Source organism: Sminthopsis crassicaudata, chromosome 2, assembly GCF_048593235.1.
Source record: "Sminthopsis crassicaudata isolate SCR6 chromosome 2, ASM4859323v1, whole genome shotgun sequence".
In the NCBI taxonomy this organism is placed as follows: Eukaryota; Metazoa; Chordata; class Mammalia; order Dasyuromorphia; family Dasyuridae; genus Sminthopsis; species Sminthopsis crassicaudata.
This window is the reverse complement of record NC_133618.1, coordinates 467811152-467830011: the sequence shown is the minus strand read 5'-3', so window position 1 is coordinate 467830011 and position 18860 is coordinate 467811152. Positions and strand designations below refer to the sequence as shown.

The following is an 18860-nucleotide window of genomic DNA, read 5'->3' as shown; positions in this document are numbered from 1 at the left end:
AAATGAATTTAGGAAAAGGAGTCTTCTGGACTACAAGCCCCAAATCTATCCATTTCCCCTCCCCCTACCCCAACTGTGGTAACCTAATGTCAAAACAAACAATGTATATATAAGTACATAGAGTTCTTGCTCTATGTAAATTGACATTATGCAAAAATGTACAATTTGCCAGATAAAACATTGAAAAAAGAAAGTATCAAGATTATAAATTTAATATAAGAATTGGAGCTAAAAATAGATGAGAATGATAAAGAAGAATTGATTGAATCTTATGGAAAAGAACTATCAAATGAAGATTAATTCAGCTCCTAGTTGCAAAGATTGCAGAAAAAGAAAGGGAAACTTTGGAACCTGAAGTCACTCCTCACACACCCCCAAAAAAGTTAATTAAAAAATCAGTTAACAGAATAATTCACCATTTGAATTTTTTTTTCTTGTATTGAAAAGATGGAAAAGATGGAAAAGGTTAAAGAATAGTTAAGGATAGCATTGTTTGCTATTGTCAGATGTGGAGGAAGAGGAGGGAAAAAGAGAGCCACTGTCCAAACACCCCTAAGTAGCTTCATAAAAAATGTGGCACAGCCACTGAAAAAGGCTGAATGTAGTGGGTGGGGAAGAAGCAACATACCACATATCTATATTAATTTTAATATGCTAGTATTGTACATACTTTATAATTATCTATCTTTCATAAAATTTTATTATCAAGGTACAATAATATGTCTGGTTTTTAGAACATTTTGTGACTTGTGTAAAGATATTGCTTTGTGTATGCTTTTGTTATGTAAGCTAAATGAAGTGGGTGAGCAGAGGCAAATTCACATTATGTAAAAATCACTTTACATAGAGGTCTGTGGAATGGTCCACTTACATTAAGAGAGCTCGGCATGTGAAATTAAACTGTCAACAGGAAGAAATAATTGAGCAAATGTTTTTCCTGTAATTCTCTTTTTTAAAAGAATAAATGCTGAGATACCATAAAACTTTTCCAATTTTTCCTTGGAAACAGAAAGCATTGTGATTTGGTGTGAGTTGAGTTTGCACTTAGATTTACAGAATCTGACCAAATATGAAGGCTCAATATATTACTAACTGTTAACCTCAGCTCCTAAACTCTATATGTTAATCAAATGCATTATAAAATATCTTATATTTGTAAAGCATATTCAAAATATTTTTATTAGTTTTCACCACAATCCTCCTGACTCTTCTTTGAATCAGATGTCCATTTTAAAAAATATTACCTGACCTATTCAAAATCAATCAACATAATAAAAGTACAACTAGAATTTGAACCAAAAGGATCTTCTTTTCCAGGCAAATGTTGGAAATATGTAGGATGAAGAATACCACTTTATCTCATAAAAATAAGAACTTTAATTCCAAAAAAAGGTCATTTTGGGCATCTACATTTAAATAACGAATTGCTAATAGTTTAAGCACCAGCATGTTATATTATCAAATATACTTTAAACAATTACATTGGACAATCTTCTAAGAAATCTACTTAATTTTTCTTTTTCTTTATCTGCAATAATACATTGCTAAAATGCTTTAAGTTTTATAAAATGTTTTCCTTATAATAAGCCTCTTAGGTAGGCAACATATAAGTCACTGCCCTCATTTTATTTATTGATTTATTTATTGATTTATTTATTGATTTATTTATTTATTTATTTGTTTGTTTGTTCATTCGTTTGTTTATTTATTTATTTTGAGGCTGGGGTTAAGTGACTTGCCCAGGGTCACACAGCTAGGAAGTTTTAAGTGTCTGAGACCAAATTTGAACTCGGGTCCTCCTGAATTCAGGGCTGGTTCTCTATCCACTGTGCCACCTAGCTGTCCCAGAGCTGGTGCTCTATCCACTTTGCCATTTAGTTGCCCCCACTGCCCTCATTTTAGAAACAGTGAAATTGAGGCTCAGAAAGAACTAACTTCCACATCCAAAATGCCCTGTCAGAAACCTCAGCAATAAAAAACCACTAAGCAACCCATTCCTCTTCTGTTGCTATTCAGTAGTTTTTCAGTTGTGTCCAATTTTTTGTGATTCCAACTGGGGTTTTCTTGGCAGTGATATTGGAGTGGTTAGCCATTTCTAGCTAATTTTACAGATAAGGAAAATGAAGCAAACAAGGTTAAGTGACTTGCCCACAGTCATACAGCTAGTAATGTCTGAGGCCAGATTTGAACTCAGGAAGATAAGGCTTCCTGACTCCAGCATGCTATCCGCTCTATCATCTCGTTGCCCTGTTCCACTTCTAGACTTCTCTATTTCTTTAAAAGTTGTTTTTTCTAACTAGAGCCTTAATTTATCCTTTTCTAGGTTATAGAAAGTCATATTAGTGAACAAGTATACCAGTTTCATACAAGTCCGGAGATAGACCATGTTTTCCTAAAGACCAACCCAGTCAGTTATTTAAAAGGTCATCCTCACCTACAAAAATCACACATCTTTTTTAAGAGTAATAAATTCTTTTTTTCCCGCTGAGAGAAATAGGGGTTAAGTGACTTGCCTAGGATCATACAACTAGAAAGTGTTAAGTGTCTAGGACCAGATTTGAACTCAGAATCCTGACTTTAGAGCAGGTGCTCTATCCACTGCGCCACCTAGCTGCTCTGGGTAATAAATTCTTAATAAAAATTCATGACTGATATGCTTTGCCTGCAAAAAAACCAAAACAAAACCTTTTTTGCCTATTTATTCACAGGCTCACAGAGACTTGAAAAGGATACTAGATATTTAGAGTGGTTTCAAAAGATGCAGTTGATAGAGGAGAACAAACCCTCGTCTTGAATCAAAGAAACTTGCACCAGGCCACAAAGCTAGAAAGTCACAGAGTTAATACTCAAACTCAAACTAGGGCCTTCCACTGATAACATCAGTACCTTTACTTGCTAAATTTATAAAGTATTTGAATTGTCAAAACCAACAAAGTAAGATGCTTATAATAAATAATTCTTCATGAAGCATACTCCCCTTAAGGAAAATAGATGTGAAAATGAAGAATATAAAATTACAAAGCACAGTGAAAAGAATTTGGAGTCATCAAACCTATTTCAAGGTCTAGCTTTAATACTAAGTGACCAAGGACAAATCATTTTACCTAAGAAATTCAATTTCCTATATAAAAAGTAATAATTCAGGTTCTTCCCAGGATATTTTACAGATGATTGAAATGCATATTTTGAAAACCTAAAAGCATTATAGAAATAGGAATTTTTATTACTATGAACATTGAGACTATACCTAATATTCAGCAAAATAGTCATACCTCATTTTCTGACATCATGCCTGGAGTAAGCTGTGGACCTGTCCCCAAAGAAATGACCAATACTTCTTCTGGCTGCACTTCCGGAATTGTCTCTTGGGGAAATCCATCATGGTCTGGGTGCTGGTCAATTAGCATATTGGTACGACTTCTGCTCCGAGTTGCTAATAAAAAATTTCAAATACAACTTTTGAAGAAATTTTTTAAGTAATAGAAATGGCTCACAGATGAGTGAAATTTTAAAATAACATAAAAGATTCACAAATAAAAGGTCAAAATAAACTTAATATAGAATGCTTGCACATGCACAAAAAAAGAGTGGCCAAACTACAAAATATAGCTTATGGGTGACATGAAAGTAGAATTGCCCTGATATTCTTTTCATAACATTACTGACTCCTTTTTCAAAATTTTAAATAGAAACTTCTAATAATACAAAATGGAATTCAAAATAGAAGATGCCAGTGCAAAAAAAATACTATCTTAAATAGCAAACCTAAAATATGAAACTCATCTTTTACAAAGCACTCAGTCAAATATTACTACATAATATAAATTATTCCTATTATGTATTAGCCCCCTCTCACACCACAAGCTGCCATGACAGCAAGCCCCAAAATGTCACCAAGAAATATAGTTTGATGGAAAGAATATTGGTCTCAAATTCAGAGAACCTAGATTAAGATGTCAAGTCTGCTGCTTTCTACCTGAGTAACCTGTATAAAGTCATCTTCCCTCTTTGGGCCTTAAATTTCTGTTATGTGAAAAGCAAAAAAGATAGACTAGAAGATGTCTAAGTTACTTTGCAATTCTATACTATCACTATGTCTTAACTCAATTCTGTACTCTCCGTCAAGCACAGAATTCTCAACACAGCAGATGATCAATAAACGTTTGTTGTACTGAAATGAACAGATTTTGTTTCACATTCAATATGAATATGGGATGGTAAAAACACCTCTGCATTAGCTTCTACTTCCTAAAATATGAACATTAGCTTTAGGTAGAAACTGATAAATAATTCAGTTTTTACAATGGACAGAACACTATATATTGGGCTTGGAGGGAGAGAAAATTTAGATGTAATTTAAGCTCAGACTCTAATAGAAGAATAAGGTACAAACATAGATGATAATACATAAGACTCCACGGTAACTGACTTAGAAAGTACAGAACAGAGAGCTACTGAGAATATGAAGGGAATGACACAAATGAGCTAAACTTTAGGTAAAATAGTATTGTAAAAAAAGAGCATTAGAACTGGAATCAAAACAAGGTTTATGCCCTGATTCTATCCCATTAGCCCTGTGGCCATGGGCTAATAATTTTATTTCCTTTAGATTCAGTATTCTCAGCAATAAAACTGAAATAATGCATGCATTATTCCCAAGAGGAATTGTCAAAAGATCACATTATAAACTGTATAGAAGCAGAAATTTGTCAAACTGCTTTTTCACATTTAAATTCAACAAGAATTTGTTAAGTAACTCTAGCATGCCAGCTATTGTTACAGCCACCAAAGACTTTTAAGACAACAACAAAGTCAAGTCACCCCTCAGCAAGGAGGGGTGAACAGCATCCTAAAAAATAAGGGAAAAGAGAAAGCCTTTTGTAGGAGGTGTTCCATAAGCTGAGTCTTTCAGAATTTCAGAGGTCAAGATGAGGAAGTATATGTAATGTTTTATATGGGAATGTAGGAACCAGGCCAGTTTGACTGAAATATTTTATAGAGTAATGTGTAAAATCAGCCTGAAAAGAGAAAATAGAGCCAGATGGTAAAGTTTGGAGCACTAGCTCTAGAGTAAGGAGGACCTAAATTCAAATTTGACCTCAGATAACTACTAGTGATTCAAGCAAGTCACTTAATCCTGATTGACTCTCTGAAAATTTTGAGTGATGCATTTTAAAAAATATCAAACAGATGAATTTCTATTTTATCCTAGAGGCAATAGGGAAGCACAGAAGTTTCTTGAGAATATCAGTAACGTAGTAATACATTTTGGTAGCTATGAAGAGGATGAAGTGAAAAGAGAAAGAGACCTCAAAGTAGGAAGTTATCATAATAATCCACATTAGCAGTGACAAAGCCTGAAACAATAGAGTGGCTGTATGAATGGAGGAAAGGGACGTAGTAGAAACAAAATCAAAATAATCTGGTAACCGACAGGGCACAGGGAGCAAAAAGGCATTAAGAGTTAGCAGGATAGGGCAGCTAAGTGGTGCAGTGGATAGAGCACCAGCCCTGAAGTCAGGAGGACCTGAGTTCAAATCTGATCTCAGACACTTAACACTGCCTAACTGTGTGACCCTGGGCAAGTTATTTAACCCCTAACCCATATTGCTTTAACAAAACAAACAAACAAACAAACAAAAAGAACAGGATTCTAAGGCTGCAAATCTGTATAACTATTGGGATACTTAAATAAAGTCAAAAGGAGGGAAGGAAAAGTGCCGCTCTGGACAAGTTGACTTTTTAGATGCCCAAAGAACTGCCATTTGGAGCATATATGATAGAGAACTAGGTCAAAAGATACCTGACTGTATAGATTTAAAGGTAATTTACACAAAAATGATAGTTGAAATTCATGGGAGTTAAGAGACAAAGAAGTAAGAATTTAAAAAGAAAAGAAAGGGGCCAGGAGAGAGCTTCCTCTGTTCCTCTTTCTTCATAAATTCTCTCAGAGGATTAATTGAAGCCTAAAAATATAAGCAGGAAATTTTTTTTACTATATTTGAACTTAAAGACTGTACTTCCTGTTGAATCCAAATCTTCAGGGACTTGGCAACTACTCCTTTTTCTTTTTCTCTCCTATAAGCCAAAAATTGATTACCAGTACATCAAGTAGGCTCCCAGAAGTAAAACCAGGATCTACTCTGCTTCTTGAATTGATGAATCTAATGGCTCTTTTGGAAATTACTGGTCAATACTATAATGTAATCATAGATTATTAAGAATTAGAAGTATTCTTGGAGATGATCTAATCCAACCTTTACTTAAAATAGAAATTATCTCTACCACGTTACTGACAACTTGTTACTCATCCTCTTCATGATTATCTTTGTTGATGGGTAATTCATTGAAATTGAAGGTTTAAAGGATATCAGATGTCAAACTTACAAACTACTCTTCACAAGGTAACTGTCAACTTTTTTCCCTAAAATCACTTTCTTTTATAAAATTAAACATAATAAGTAAACTATAAACAAACAAAACTCCTCTTCCAATGCTTCTTATGCAGTATATTGAAGCATAGACAACTAAAAACAAAGATTTTCTAATATCCCTTTGCTAAACAGCTACCTTACTTTCACCATAAAATGTAAGGGAATAGAAATTAAGCAGAAAACTAACTTAATACATTGCCAAATACATTGACAAATTAAATAATATAATCTGTCAAATGGAAACCAGATTTTTGCCTATTCATCTGGGAGTCAAAGTGATGAACTAAGAGCAAAAGGATAGCTACAGAGAGACAGATTTTGGCTCCATTTAAGGAACATCTTTCTAACAAAGAGAATTATTCAAAATTTGATTGGGCTACCTCTAGAAGTTGTAGGATCATTTTCAAGCAAAACCCCAAATGACTTCTTAAGAATGCTAGAGAAGAGATTTCTGTTTAAGTACAGGTTGAATCTCTGAAATCCTTTCCAGCTCTAAAATTCTTTGAAATGGTTTAGGTGTAAATCTTGGTCAAGGGCATAAAAAAAGCACTTTCTATTTCAAAATTCAGAATATTTAATTAACCAAGCAAATCCTAATGGTATTTCAATTTAGGATTCAGCCTTTGTTAGAATTTAGTGTTGTCAGGGGCAGCTAGGTGGCGCGTGGATAGAGCACCAGCCTTGAATTCAGGAGGACCTGAGTTCAAATCTGGTCTCAGACACTTAACACTTCCTAGCTGTGTGACCCTGGGCAAGTCACTTAACTCCAGCCTCAAAAAAAAAAAAAAAAAAAAAAGAACTTAGTGTTATCTAAGTAAGTTATGTCTCTCTTACATGTATGATGTCATAGCAGTAAATAATCATTATTTTGTAAGTAAAAAATAAATCTTGACATTATCAAATTTAAAACTTGCACTACAAAAGAAGGCAAGTTCCCCTCTATTTATTTCACAAAGGTACAAAATAAATACAATGACATAGAAAAATGAATTCAACTAAAATACATTGCTTAAATCACATATGTGAACTTTCAGGGACAAATGCCACAAAGATCTTAAAATATTTAAATCTCAAACAGCCATTTACACAAAAAAATTAACACATGCACATGAAGCATAATTTTGTGAAATAATTTTTTAAAGTAGAAGAAATAGAGCCTATTACCCACCAAATGGGGTTACTAGAGTAATGTGAGCTGTGAGATTGGTGGCTGAGGGATCCCATGCAGTGATGGCTGCTAACTGTTGTCCTGGGGTTCGACAGCATTAAACAGAAAGAAAATCAACCCTTTGAACAACAGAAACATTTTTAGAAATGTGAAATAAAATGCAATGACCTGATATCAATTTCATAAAAGAGTTATGGGGAACCACTTTAAAAAAAATTTATATTAGTTTTAACCCTAAAATAGTTCTAAAGTACACCAAATGAAAATTGGTACACTGAAATAAGCTATCAAAATGGTTAACTCCAAATGAACAGACATCATTTCTTTCTTCCTTTTTAAAGAATAGGAGCTCTTAATATTCTAATCTTACCAAAGTGCTAATGCAACACAATAATAGATAGAATGGAAAAAGTAGGCAATCCAGTTAGATACTGCAAATTTCACTATTTAGCTATACTATTATTTGTATGATATTAGGCAAATCATAAAATCATTTTCTTCATCTGTAAAATATAAAATTTGTTCTACAAATATAAGCAATCATTATTATTATTTTACTTCAGTAATTTTCTAATGCTTCCTTGCAACTTACAAAGTTGATGTCAACACAAGCTCCAGCAAGGCCAAACATGGAAGAAGCTCAAAACCAGGGACCAATAATCTATTACCTTGAAGCCTATTATCAAAAGACTGGCCATCAGGAAATGATTTTTTTCCCCTTCCATAACCATAGAGGCTCAAGAAAACAGTCTACTAAAATGTTTAGAGGTTAGGATCTACATTGATAGAAGTAAAACTCATACTAGTGTTTTAGAATAAACTAATAAAATAAAAAAAAACTACTTTCAGCTTCAGAAAATCTTGTTTCATCGGTGTGGATTTTCCCTCTACCAATTCAGATAATAATCCTCCACCTCATGGAGGACAAGGTAATAAGACCAAAAGAAAGTAAAAAAAAAAAAAAAAATCATCATAAAAGGGCCAACTTTCTGAAATTCAGAGAAGTATAGAATCCTTACCTAAGTTGGCCCTGGACTGTAGACACATAAAGCCCTGAGGAGAGCCATACTTAAAAGACTTTCCAGCTTATGTTTATCAGTCAGACTTTATGGTAAACCATTCTCTTCTGACTCTAGAATCAGAATTCTTCTGACTGTACCACAGCTTTAGCAAACACAACAGCTAAAGAAGAAATACTAAATAAAAACATCATCATACTCTACTGTCTACTATTTTATTTGCTGGCACAATCCGATTTAACACTGCTAATTGGTTTAGCAGTGGAATGGAGCAAAAAAATATTTCAAGGACCGTAAGTTCCAGAGGAGTAATGAGTAAAGGGAGACAGTAAATATACTGTCACTCAGGTGACTTACAGGACACTAAATGCTAAATCTCTATCTTGAATGATCACAAAACTTTATAATAGGATTTTACAACTACACAACAGAGTTTCATTATTATTAATACATATCATTGGTCAGGGAATGCCTAAATGAGTTAATTGCATGCTACCCACTAGACCATAACCATCTTATATATACAATACTACAAATACTAATTATAGTGTCTTTCACAAAGATGTTCAATAAATGTTTGTGAAACTGCCTTGGAAATGCAAACAAAGCTGGTCTAGATGATGTTCCTTACTACCCTATACTCACCTAATGGCAAGCGATTTTTTTTATTAGCTGGAGTAGTCGCAGGAGACAACTGAGGTGTATTATACGAAGTCATTTCCAAACTGTTACTTTTTCCTGGCTTAGCTTGGGGAAGATTTGCCAACAAGTTTTCAAGAGCCATTCTATCTTCTCTCAATTGGTCACCCAACATGACATTCTTCATAAAACCAACCTGCAAAAGGAATAAATTCTTAGTCAGCATTTTAATACCTTTTTCATATACATATCTATATAATAAACTGTATAATACTTCCTCTACTATATAAAAATCATACATAAAATATACTATATAAAATCATTAATACATTATAAGTAGACCATATTACCATGGCTCAAAATCCTGATATAATATCTTTCTTCTGAGAACCTGAGATACAAAAATAATAGCTAATGGCAAATATAATATATAATCCTTGATAATCAAAAATAGTCTTCAAAACCTTTTATGGCTCAGTTATAGCAGATTATCTCTGGTATGAAATAGCCCTTTTCCAATACCTAATACCTCCTAACGCCTCTTCCCATCTTTTCTGGCAACTTCCATATTAAATAAATTGGTAATTTAATTCACTGGTCAATCCTTTCTGTTTCCTTGTCTGTGAAATCATAGGTGGAAAACTGACCAGATCCCCTTGAGTGATCACGTATTTTATAAAACTTATGGTCCTGGTCTGAAAACTATGCACTTGACGCGATCTGCTACATTCCTCCCACCAACACACACACTGATCTTTAGCAACTTAAAAACAGTTGTATCTGATCTCTCCTCTCTTTGAAGATGAAGACAACTGTACTTTTCACCCTAAATCTGTATTTTTCCAAATCTCAGGTATTTCACTTAAAATCTGGGCCTTCCCTTGTATGCATTAAAGCACACCATATTATATATTACTGACCCCTCTAACTTTTTTGTGACAAAAAGTTCTAAAACTGCCACGACATTCATCTTAAAATGTCATGACACTGATTTTAAACTGAATTTTCATGGAATCAATAAAGGACATTGATTGGACAATTCCTATTATTACCTATGCCTGTTACATTTTTTAAAAATGAATTATTTGTTGTTCCAGACTTATAATTTCATTGTTATAAGAAAATCCTAAAACAAAAACTCCCTTTACTGATGAAGAAAGGCAACTACTGTGCAACTTTCAATCTCAAGATAGTTGCCAAGGCACTAAGAAAGCTAACTTATCCAGAGAAATATAGTCAAAAAATATCAGTCTAATCTCTATTCAATATATAATTCTTCTGCTATTGTAGTAGGAATTAGTATCAAAATTCATAAGAATAGTTGACTACCTGGATACCTTCTACCACTCAAAATCTTCAATAGCCCCCTATTGCTTCTAAAATAAAATATCAGTTTCTCAGTATATTTTAAAACCCTCCATAATCTGGTCCTGCCTCTCTTCCCAATTTTAATTATCATAACTCCCCTTCTTTTGTTCTCTACTCCATTTAAATTGGTCTATTCACTCTTCCATTGACACAACATTTCATCTTGTACTTTTATATGAGTCCATCATATTTGGACTTTCCTCAAAAACTCTCTCATTTCCTTGATAACATAACTCCAGAATTACTTTGGGCTTTCTCTGATACCTTCTACCCCAAATCCCTGTCAATTATTTGGAAGCTCTTTTACCTTGAAATTACTTTGTACTAATTTTTGTTTTTACTAAATTATATACATGTTGATTTTTCCTGCAATAAAGGGTAATATCCTTGATGGCAATGATTTATTTACATTATCTCTGATTCAGTGCCTGTCACTAAGGAGACATTTAATAAACACTGAATGAATTAAGGTCAATTTCATACAACTTGTGATTTATAAAGCAATTTATAAATTGATATCACAAATTCTAAGAAAAAACAAAGCCATTACCAGAGTGATGAGCTGGCTGTAGGTCATATACACTACAGTTCTACTCAACCCCTCTAGAAGGTTAACTGAAGACATTGGAGGAGTCTCCACTGCCCGACCACCAATTACAACATCAAGGAAGGCAGCAACACAACTCTGTTGAAGAAAAGAGCTCAATTAAATATTGACACTAGAATTACTGAACAATATTTAGAGGAATGGCACAAAGTGTACTTCTTCAAATAGTTTATAAAAAAACTAAAAAATGCTATGTGTCAACATATGAAATATATATATAAAACTTATGCTATTATATGGGCTTAACATTTCTATATATAATATCAATTACTGTTTTATAAATGAAGTACTTCTATATAAAAAGAAAAGGAAAGTTTTATAAAAGTACTTTTTTTTATGATTCTATTACCTTCTTCAAGTTGCTCCAATCTAACTTTTTAAATAGCAGAGCCAGAAACTTTTAAAAATGGTTTTTTCCATCCACTAACCTCTAATATAATCTAGATCAGATACAAATAAGAGGATCTTTTACTATACAAACAATTTTTAAAAATCAAAGGATTAGAACTCCTAAAAATAAAATACATTTATATTCTTACTTTGTCAAATTTACCAAGGCTGCTTTTTGCTCGAGGATCTCCCTCCTCAGAGCCAGTCATTGCTAGCTGCTGCAAAAGGCGGCCAACCTGCAATTAGAAACAATATTAGGGATGTATGCTGTATAACAAGACATTTTCCACTAATGAATCTAGACTGGCAAGGCATCTCCTGTGTGACCTCAAACCCCACTGACCATATCTTGGCCTTAGTTTTTTCATGTAAAAAATAAAGAAATTGTATTAAACTAATGTCTAAGGTACTTTTCAGCTCTAAATCTTATGACTTATGACCTTGTAACAAATTTTTAAAAAAAGATCAATACAAAATTGTATGAAAGAAAAGTTAAGAAAATAGAATTAGAAAACCATATACATTGACTATAAGTTGAAATCAACTTGACAAGTCTGGTGAAATGCCCCAGAGATCTGTGTGTGACTCTGTGTTTTTTACCATTTTTTTAATCGAAGAACTGAATAAACACATAGGCAACTTGCTAATGAAGTATGAAGATGACAGATGAAGATAGGAGAGGCTAATATACTGGAGGTTTAAACATTGATTAAAAAGATCTTGATAAACTGTAGCATCAAATATAAAATCAATTCAAATGAAATTCAATTAAAGTCCTAGACATGGATTAAAAATATCAACTTTAGAGAAGATATCTTAGAACCAAAATGACAGAGGAGAGGAAACTCACCAGAACTCTCAACATTATCCTCCAACAACTTTAAAATAACACCTCAAATCAAGAATTGGAATGGCAGTGCCAACAAAAGGTGAATGTGAAATTTTTTTTTTTTTTTTGCCTAAAAAGTTTGTAATACTAGGGTAGAAGCAGGTTCAGTGCACACACCCACATGGCAGCAACAGTAGCAGCTTCAGCAGTTTTCACCAGATAATAAGGGGTTTGGACAACCTGACAGAAAGATTAAAATTACAGGTACTTCTTGCTGGAACTGAGTATACAGCTGGTGCTAACTAGCAATTCTATTGCCCATATATGCAGTTCTGGACCATAGTTCCAGGATGAAGAAGCACACTGGGGTCAGTCAAAAGGGAGCAAGGGCCCTGGTCCTAGTTTCATGGCAAAGAAAGGAGCCTAGAAAGACCAGAATACAGACCAGGAGAACAGCAACCATACCTCTCCCAAGATTATACCATTTTGAAAGCATCAAAAACTTGCAGACCTCCACACTTAGCTCTGAAAACAGCAGTAGAAAAAGGCATGAAGTTTGGAACAGTAATTCACCATCCTTAAATGAGAAGAGCTCAACTTAAACATAAAGTTCAAAGTTAAAAAAAAAAAAGAAGACAGAATAATGAGCAAACAACAAAAAAAGAATTTGACTGTAAAATGCTATATGGCATGAAAGACCAAGACACTTAACAACTGCCTCGCAAAAATGAACAAATAAGTAAATAATGATTCCTTAAAAATTAGAATTTGGCAACTGGAAACTAATGACTCCAAAATACATCAAAAAAGAAAAACAAAGTCAAAAGAATAAAAGAATAGGAGAAAATATGAAATGTCTCACTGGAAAAACAACTGACCTAAAAAATAGATCAAGGAGAAAAAATTTAAGAATTACTAGACCGGGGGCAGCTAGTGGCACAATGGATAAAGAACCAGCTCTGAAGTTAGGAGGATGTGGGTTCAAATCTGGCCACAAACACTTAACACCTCCTAATTATATGACCCTGGGCAAGTCACTTAACCCCAATTGCCTCAGCAAAAAAGCAAAAAATAAATTAAAAATTTATTAGACCATCTGAAAGTAATAACCATGGAAAAGACTCTAAGATTATAACCAAAGTCTAGATCTCCCAGAACAAAGAGAAAATATTTCAAGCAATCAGAAAGAAACAATTCAAATATTGCAGGACCGTAGTTAGGATCACACAAGTTTTAGTGTTTTTCAAGTTAAAGCAGTAGAGGGCTTTGAATATGATATTCTAGAAGGCAAAATGGCTAAAATTACAACCAAGAATCACTTATCCAGCAAAAGTAATACTTAAAGGGGAAAAACAGACACTTAATGAAATAGAGAGTTTTCAAGCATTCCTGATCAAAGACCATAGCTAAATAGAAAATCTGACATTCAAATACAAAGCTCAAGAGAAACATAAAAAAGAAAAAGTAAGTGAGAACTCAGAAGGGACTCAATAAGGTTAAATTGTTTATATTTTTATATGGGAAGATGATACATGTAACTCTTTTAAAAAACTTTATCATTATTAAAACATTTAAAATAAGCTTATATAGACAGAGAAAATGGATCTGAGTCAATTATATTGGAATTATCTCCAAAAAATAAGGAAAAGGTCAGAGAAAGATATGCACTAAAAGAAGAGAGAATGGAGAAATTGTAAAACAGGGAAAACTTTCTCACATAAGCACACAAGAAAGAATTTTTACAGTAGCAGGAAAAATGGGTGTGTGAACAGGCAAGACTTGAACCTTATTGTCATTTGGTCAAAGAGGGAAGTATATACATACTAAATTGTGTATAGAAATCTAACTTACCCAATAGGGAAATAGGAAGCAAAGGGGATAAGAGAAAGAGGAAAGAGGAAGAAGGATAAAAGGGAGGACAGATTAAGAGAGGCAGTATAACTGGTTAGAAGCAAAATAAGACTTTTGAAAAGTGACAGGATAAAAAGAAAAAGGGAAGAAATAAAAGAAAACGACATGGAAGAAAATTCATAATTAGTAATTCTAATTGTGAATGTGAATGGAATGAGCTCACCCACAAAATGGAAGCAAATGGCAGCGTGGATTAGAAACTAACTCTAACATGGTATTGTTTACAATAGATACACTTGAAAAAGAAAAGACACAAAAAGAGGTCCAGAGAAGTTAATGAATGACTTGTCCAAAGTCAAGGAAGTAATATTTACTAAGTGTCAGAGCCAGGATTTGAAGCCATATCAAGACTTATAATAGTGACAGTTAACTACACTGATGAAATCACAACACTTTTTAAGTATAATAAATAATAAACTGGGATAAAATTTAAGTAAAAGAGATGACTGAGATAATATTTTATCTCAGAGTACTGCCAAATAAATTGTACTGATTTCTTACATCATAATATAATAGGGAAAAAGAAAACCAGATTTGAAATCAGAAGGCCTATGCTCAAATTCTGGGCTCTTCCACTTATGGTACCACCTCAGGTATGGTACCCTGGATAAGTCACTTAATCTTTCTTGAACTCTGTTTCTTTATCTGTAAACAAGGATAATAATGGTATCTATTTCAAAGGATTATTGTGAGATCCAAATGAGATAATTTATGTGTAGAGCTCTACAAACTTTAAAGCACCTTATATAAATGCTAGCTATTAATGTAATGGTTAGAATACAGACCTAAAGTCAAGAAGACCAGTTTTCAAAGACTGGCAGAGACATTTAGCATTTGTGTGATCCTAGACATGTCACTTAACCTGTATGCCATCTGTAAAATGTATCCTTATCTGTAAAATGGGGGAAATAATAGCACCTACCTCCTGAGATAGTTATAAAAATAAAATGAAAAATATTTGTAAAGCACATTGAAAACTTTAAGGTTTTATATAAATGCTAGCTAGCTACCCACCTAATAGGATTAGGATAAAGAATAAATGATAACATATATATATATATACATATATATATATATATATATATATATATATATATATATATAAAGCACTACAGAAATATTAGTAGGTGTCATCATAAATTTTTTCATATTTCTTAGAAATAATCACGTCAAAAATAAATCCATGTAAGATTGTATGCCTTGTGAAAGTTATCAGAAAATACATACCTGCATCAAATTAAATCTTGCCACTTCATTTATGGGAGCATCAGAAATTATCCCATACTGTTCTGGATTGACAATTGCAGGGCAAATGAAACAAGCCAAGAGGAGATCAGTACACATTGCTCTTACTTCTCCTACATCAAGCCTGTCTACACAAGAAAGTGTCTTATACATTTGTGATACAATCCACCGCAAACTATGGGGAAAACAGTATGTGTTCTGTTTGAGATAGCCTATAAATTTGTTCACCAAGGCCACCAGTTTGGATTCATTCAAGTCTACCATCTCTTGGACTTTCTGTCTGAATCTCTCTGATCCTCTCTCTCCAAAAAGCTTTTCCTGCTGGGAAGGAGAAAACCTCTCAATCAATTTATTTGGATCTGTTTCCAGATGGTCTTCATCTTCAACCAGCAACTGCATAATTGGCTCATGTAATGTTGCTGTGAGGAAGAGTTTGGCAGAAAAGAGTCCTTCAGAAAATAACTTGAATAAAATGCTAAATGCACAAGTGCCTCTCCTCAAAAGACGCCTAGGATTGTCACTTTCTTTGAGTTCAAATTCAATCAGATATCTCAAAACCTGAAGGAGGTAGCTCTCATCTTCTTGCATGATACAGTTGCCATAGAGAGAGGTAAAAACTGTATGGATAACACTCTGAGTGTTATCCTGGTTCAGTTTTTCTCCTGCAACCAAAGAAGAGGCAATGAGTCGTGGGTTTTCCCTTAACCTATTTAAGAATTCTCCATAATAAGTCTCTTGAAATCCCAGCTGTTTATATCCATCAACAAACTGTGTATCTTCCAAGATCTTGGCATGCTGGCAACATTCAGCAGGGGAAGCTTCAGCACTAAAAGACACACATAAAATACACATCACATCCCAATGAAATAGGTGAGTAATATTTCCATTTATCAAAAAAGATTATTTGAAGTTATTAAAACCATTTAAGCCTTTTAGCATTTGAATAAATAAAACCATATACCTAATGGTGGTGGGGTAGAACTTACATGTCATCAAGTGTGGTTTAAAAAGAAAATAATATGAAATATTGACAGCTGCTGTACACAGCTATTCTCTCTGATATTAGCTGAATTTAAATTAATCACTAGTCAACCAACAAGCATTTATGAATTGCTTAAAACAATACTGGGCATTAACTATTACTTATGAAAAATTAGACTATTCATTTTGCTTTGTGCACTTAAGAAATGAAAGAGATAATTCAAATTAAGCCTATGTGAACTTTTATTGCTGATTTCTTTTAATTCTGAATTTAGTAAACACCAAAAAAGGAATATTTCTACATATAAAATAGAATATAAAAATTTGCCAATAAATCAAAACCTTACATAGCAAGTACTGAAGAAGAGGTAAGCAATCTCATGGGAATTTTTTTTTAATGAATGTAGAGTGGGATGTGAGCAATTTTATTATATAAGTCAAGCATATGTGTTCCAGGGGATAATAAAATAGAAGGGCACAAGTTCTAGGCTAGCATGGAACAACCAGTTTTGCTACAGCCACCTTGATACTGATAAAAGAATATTGGTAACATGTCTAAAGGATATTCATTTGGTACAATGAATTTAGAAGTGGAAAAGAATTACTGTCTATCATAAATATTAAGAATTCAATTACATTTATACCTTGTTATGATAAGCCGATCCAAGTTGATTCTCTGTTGCTTGGCAATCCATGCTGTGCGGTACAACTTCTCAGCAGTCTTAAGTACATCTGCATTTAGCCTCTGGATCAATTGTTTCTCTGAATTTACATAGAGTCGTTCCTGCTTCAGGTGATGAGCCAAAGTGTGAATATCCAACTTCACCATCTTCAAATGTGAAAGAAGTACACAGGTGAACACTAAAGAGAAAACAGATACATTTTTTTTTAAAAAGTTAAGTTGCCATTTAACACTTTTAGCCAGGTCATATTTCTCAAAATAAGTGTAATATAGAAGAGTTGCATATTGAAGCAGAAAAAGCAATGAATTGGAAATCCACAGTTCATAAAAGACCACAGTTCAAATTCTACCTCTTCTACTTAGTGACCTTGTATAAGTCACTGAACCTCTCATTTTATCAGAGTTAGATGATGAATTAATTAGTTTTGCTGAACTTCTTGTTCTGTCTTTTTACTCTGTACTGAACATGGCTCATTAGGTAGGTGATAGAGGAGAGATATATTCAGAAACAAAAGTGACATAAAAACAAAAAGATTAACGAAATACTTTAAGATACAAAACCTTTTTAATAAACTGAAAAATTTGCTTAACTTTTCTTCTCTACTAAGAAAAAAAAAGAGTTCATCAGAGATTTTTTTTTTTTTAACCTATGAATTGCAGAGAGGCATCTAAGTGATGCAATGGATAAAATACCAAGTCTGGATTTATCTTCCTGAATTCAAATTTGGGCCCACAGACTTATTAGCTGTGTGACACTGTGTGACATAGTCAACTGTTTGCCTCAGTTTCCTCAACTGTAAAATGAGCTAAAGAAGGAAACAGCAAACCACTATATCTTTGCCAAGAAAATGGAGTCATGAAAGGCCAGACATGCAAACAACAAAAACAACAGTAATATGAATTATATAAAAGAGAAAAGGAATTTTATATACACACACACATATACACACCCATTTTGTATACACACACACACACACACACACACACACACACACACACACTCATTTTATCTGGTGCATTTTCAATTTTGTTAGAAATTTCCTCAAAAAAGTTTTTTAAAAGATTAAAAAATTTAAATTAAATCCATGCACTGAGCTCTATATCTTAATTGTGCAAATCACAGAATCTCAGACTTGGAAAGTTTGGTCAGATCCTAAGACAAATGACTCATAGGACTTGAAACAAGAAAGGTCTTTTGAGATGATCTAACAACTCATTTTACAGATGAATAAATAGAAACCCAATGATTACATGATTTGCCAAAGGTCACAGACTAAATAAATAGCAGAATGAATATTTGAATCTGAGTCTTTTAACTATATATCCAGTGTATTCTTTCTACCAAGCCATAATCAGTGTAAACACTGATGTATGAATCAACCAATCTGATTTGTTTTAGCTACTGTTTAAATAAAGCAGCTAGTGTGCAATGGATGAGCAATGGGTACAGGTCACAAAGTTCAAACTAAGTTTCAGAAACTTAAGAGTGATCCTGGCAAATCATTTAACCTCAATTTGCCATTGTAAAATGGAGATGATAATAGCACCCACTTCCCAATGTGGTGAAGATCAAGTGAGATAATATTT

The 18860-nt window shown here is 33.3% G+C and overlaps 1 protein-coding gene across 7 annotated transcripts in view; it reads right to left on the bottom strand.

Moving 5' to 3' along the window:
* Window positions 1-18860, bottom strand: part of GAPVD1 (GTPase activating protein and VPS9 domains 1) — an 83001-nt gene that overhangs the window by 39472 nt on the left and 24669 nt on the right. For 6 of the 7 annotated variants that reach the window (XM_074293084.1, XM_074293083.1, XM_074293086.1 and 3 more), the window contains exons 2-7: window positions 17236-17452; window positions 15593-16436; window positions 11775-11861; window positions 11179-11313; window positions 9267-9456; window positions 3273-3433 (exon numbers count right to left, since the gene is read on the bottom strand). In XM_074293084.1, the coding sequence (XP_074149185.1) occupies window positions 3273-3433; window positions 9267-9456; window positions 11179-11313; window positions 11775-11861; window positions 15593-16436; window positions 17236-17420 (1602 nt within the window). In that variant the 5' untranslated portion in view covers window positions 17421-17452. Of the gene's footprint in view, window positions 1-3272; window positions 3434-7602; window positions 7684-9266; window positions 9457-11178; window positions 11314-11774; window positions 11862-15592; window positions 16437-17235; window positions 17453-18860 lie in introns of all 7 variants that reach the window. The other variant, XM_074293090.1, reaches the window with a different exon arrangement.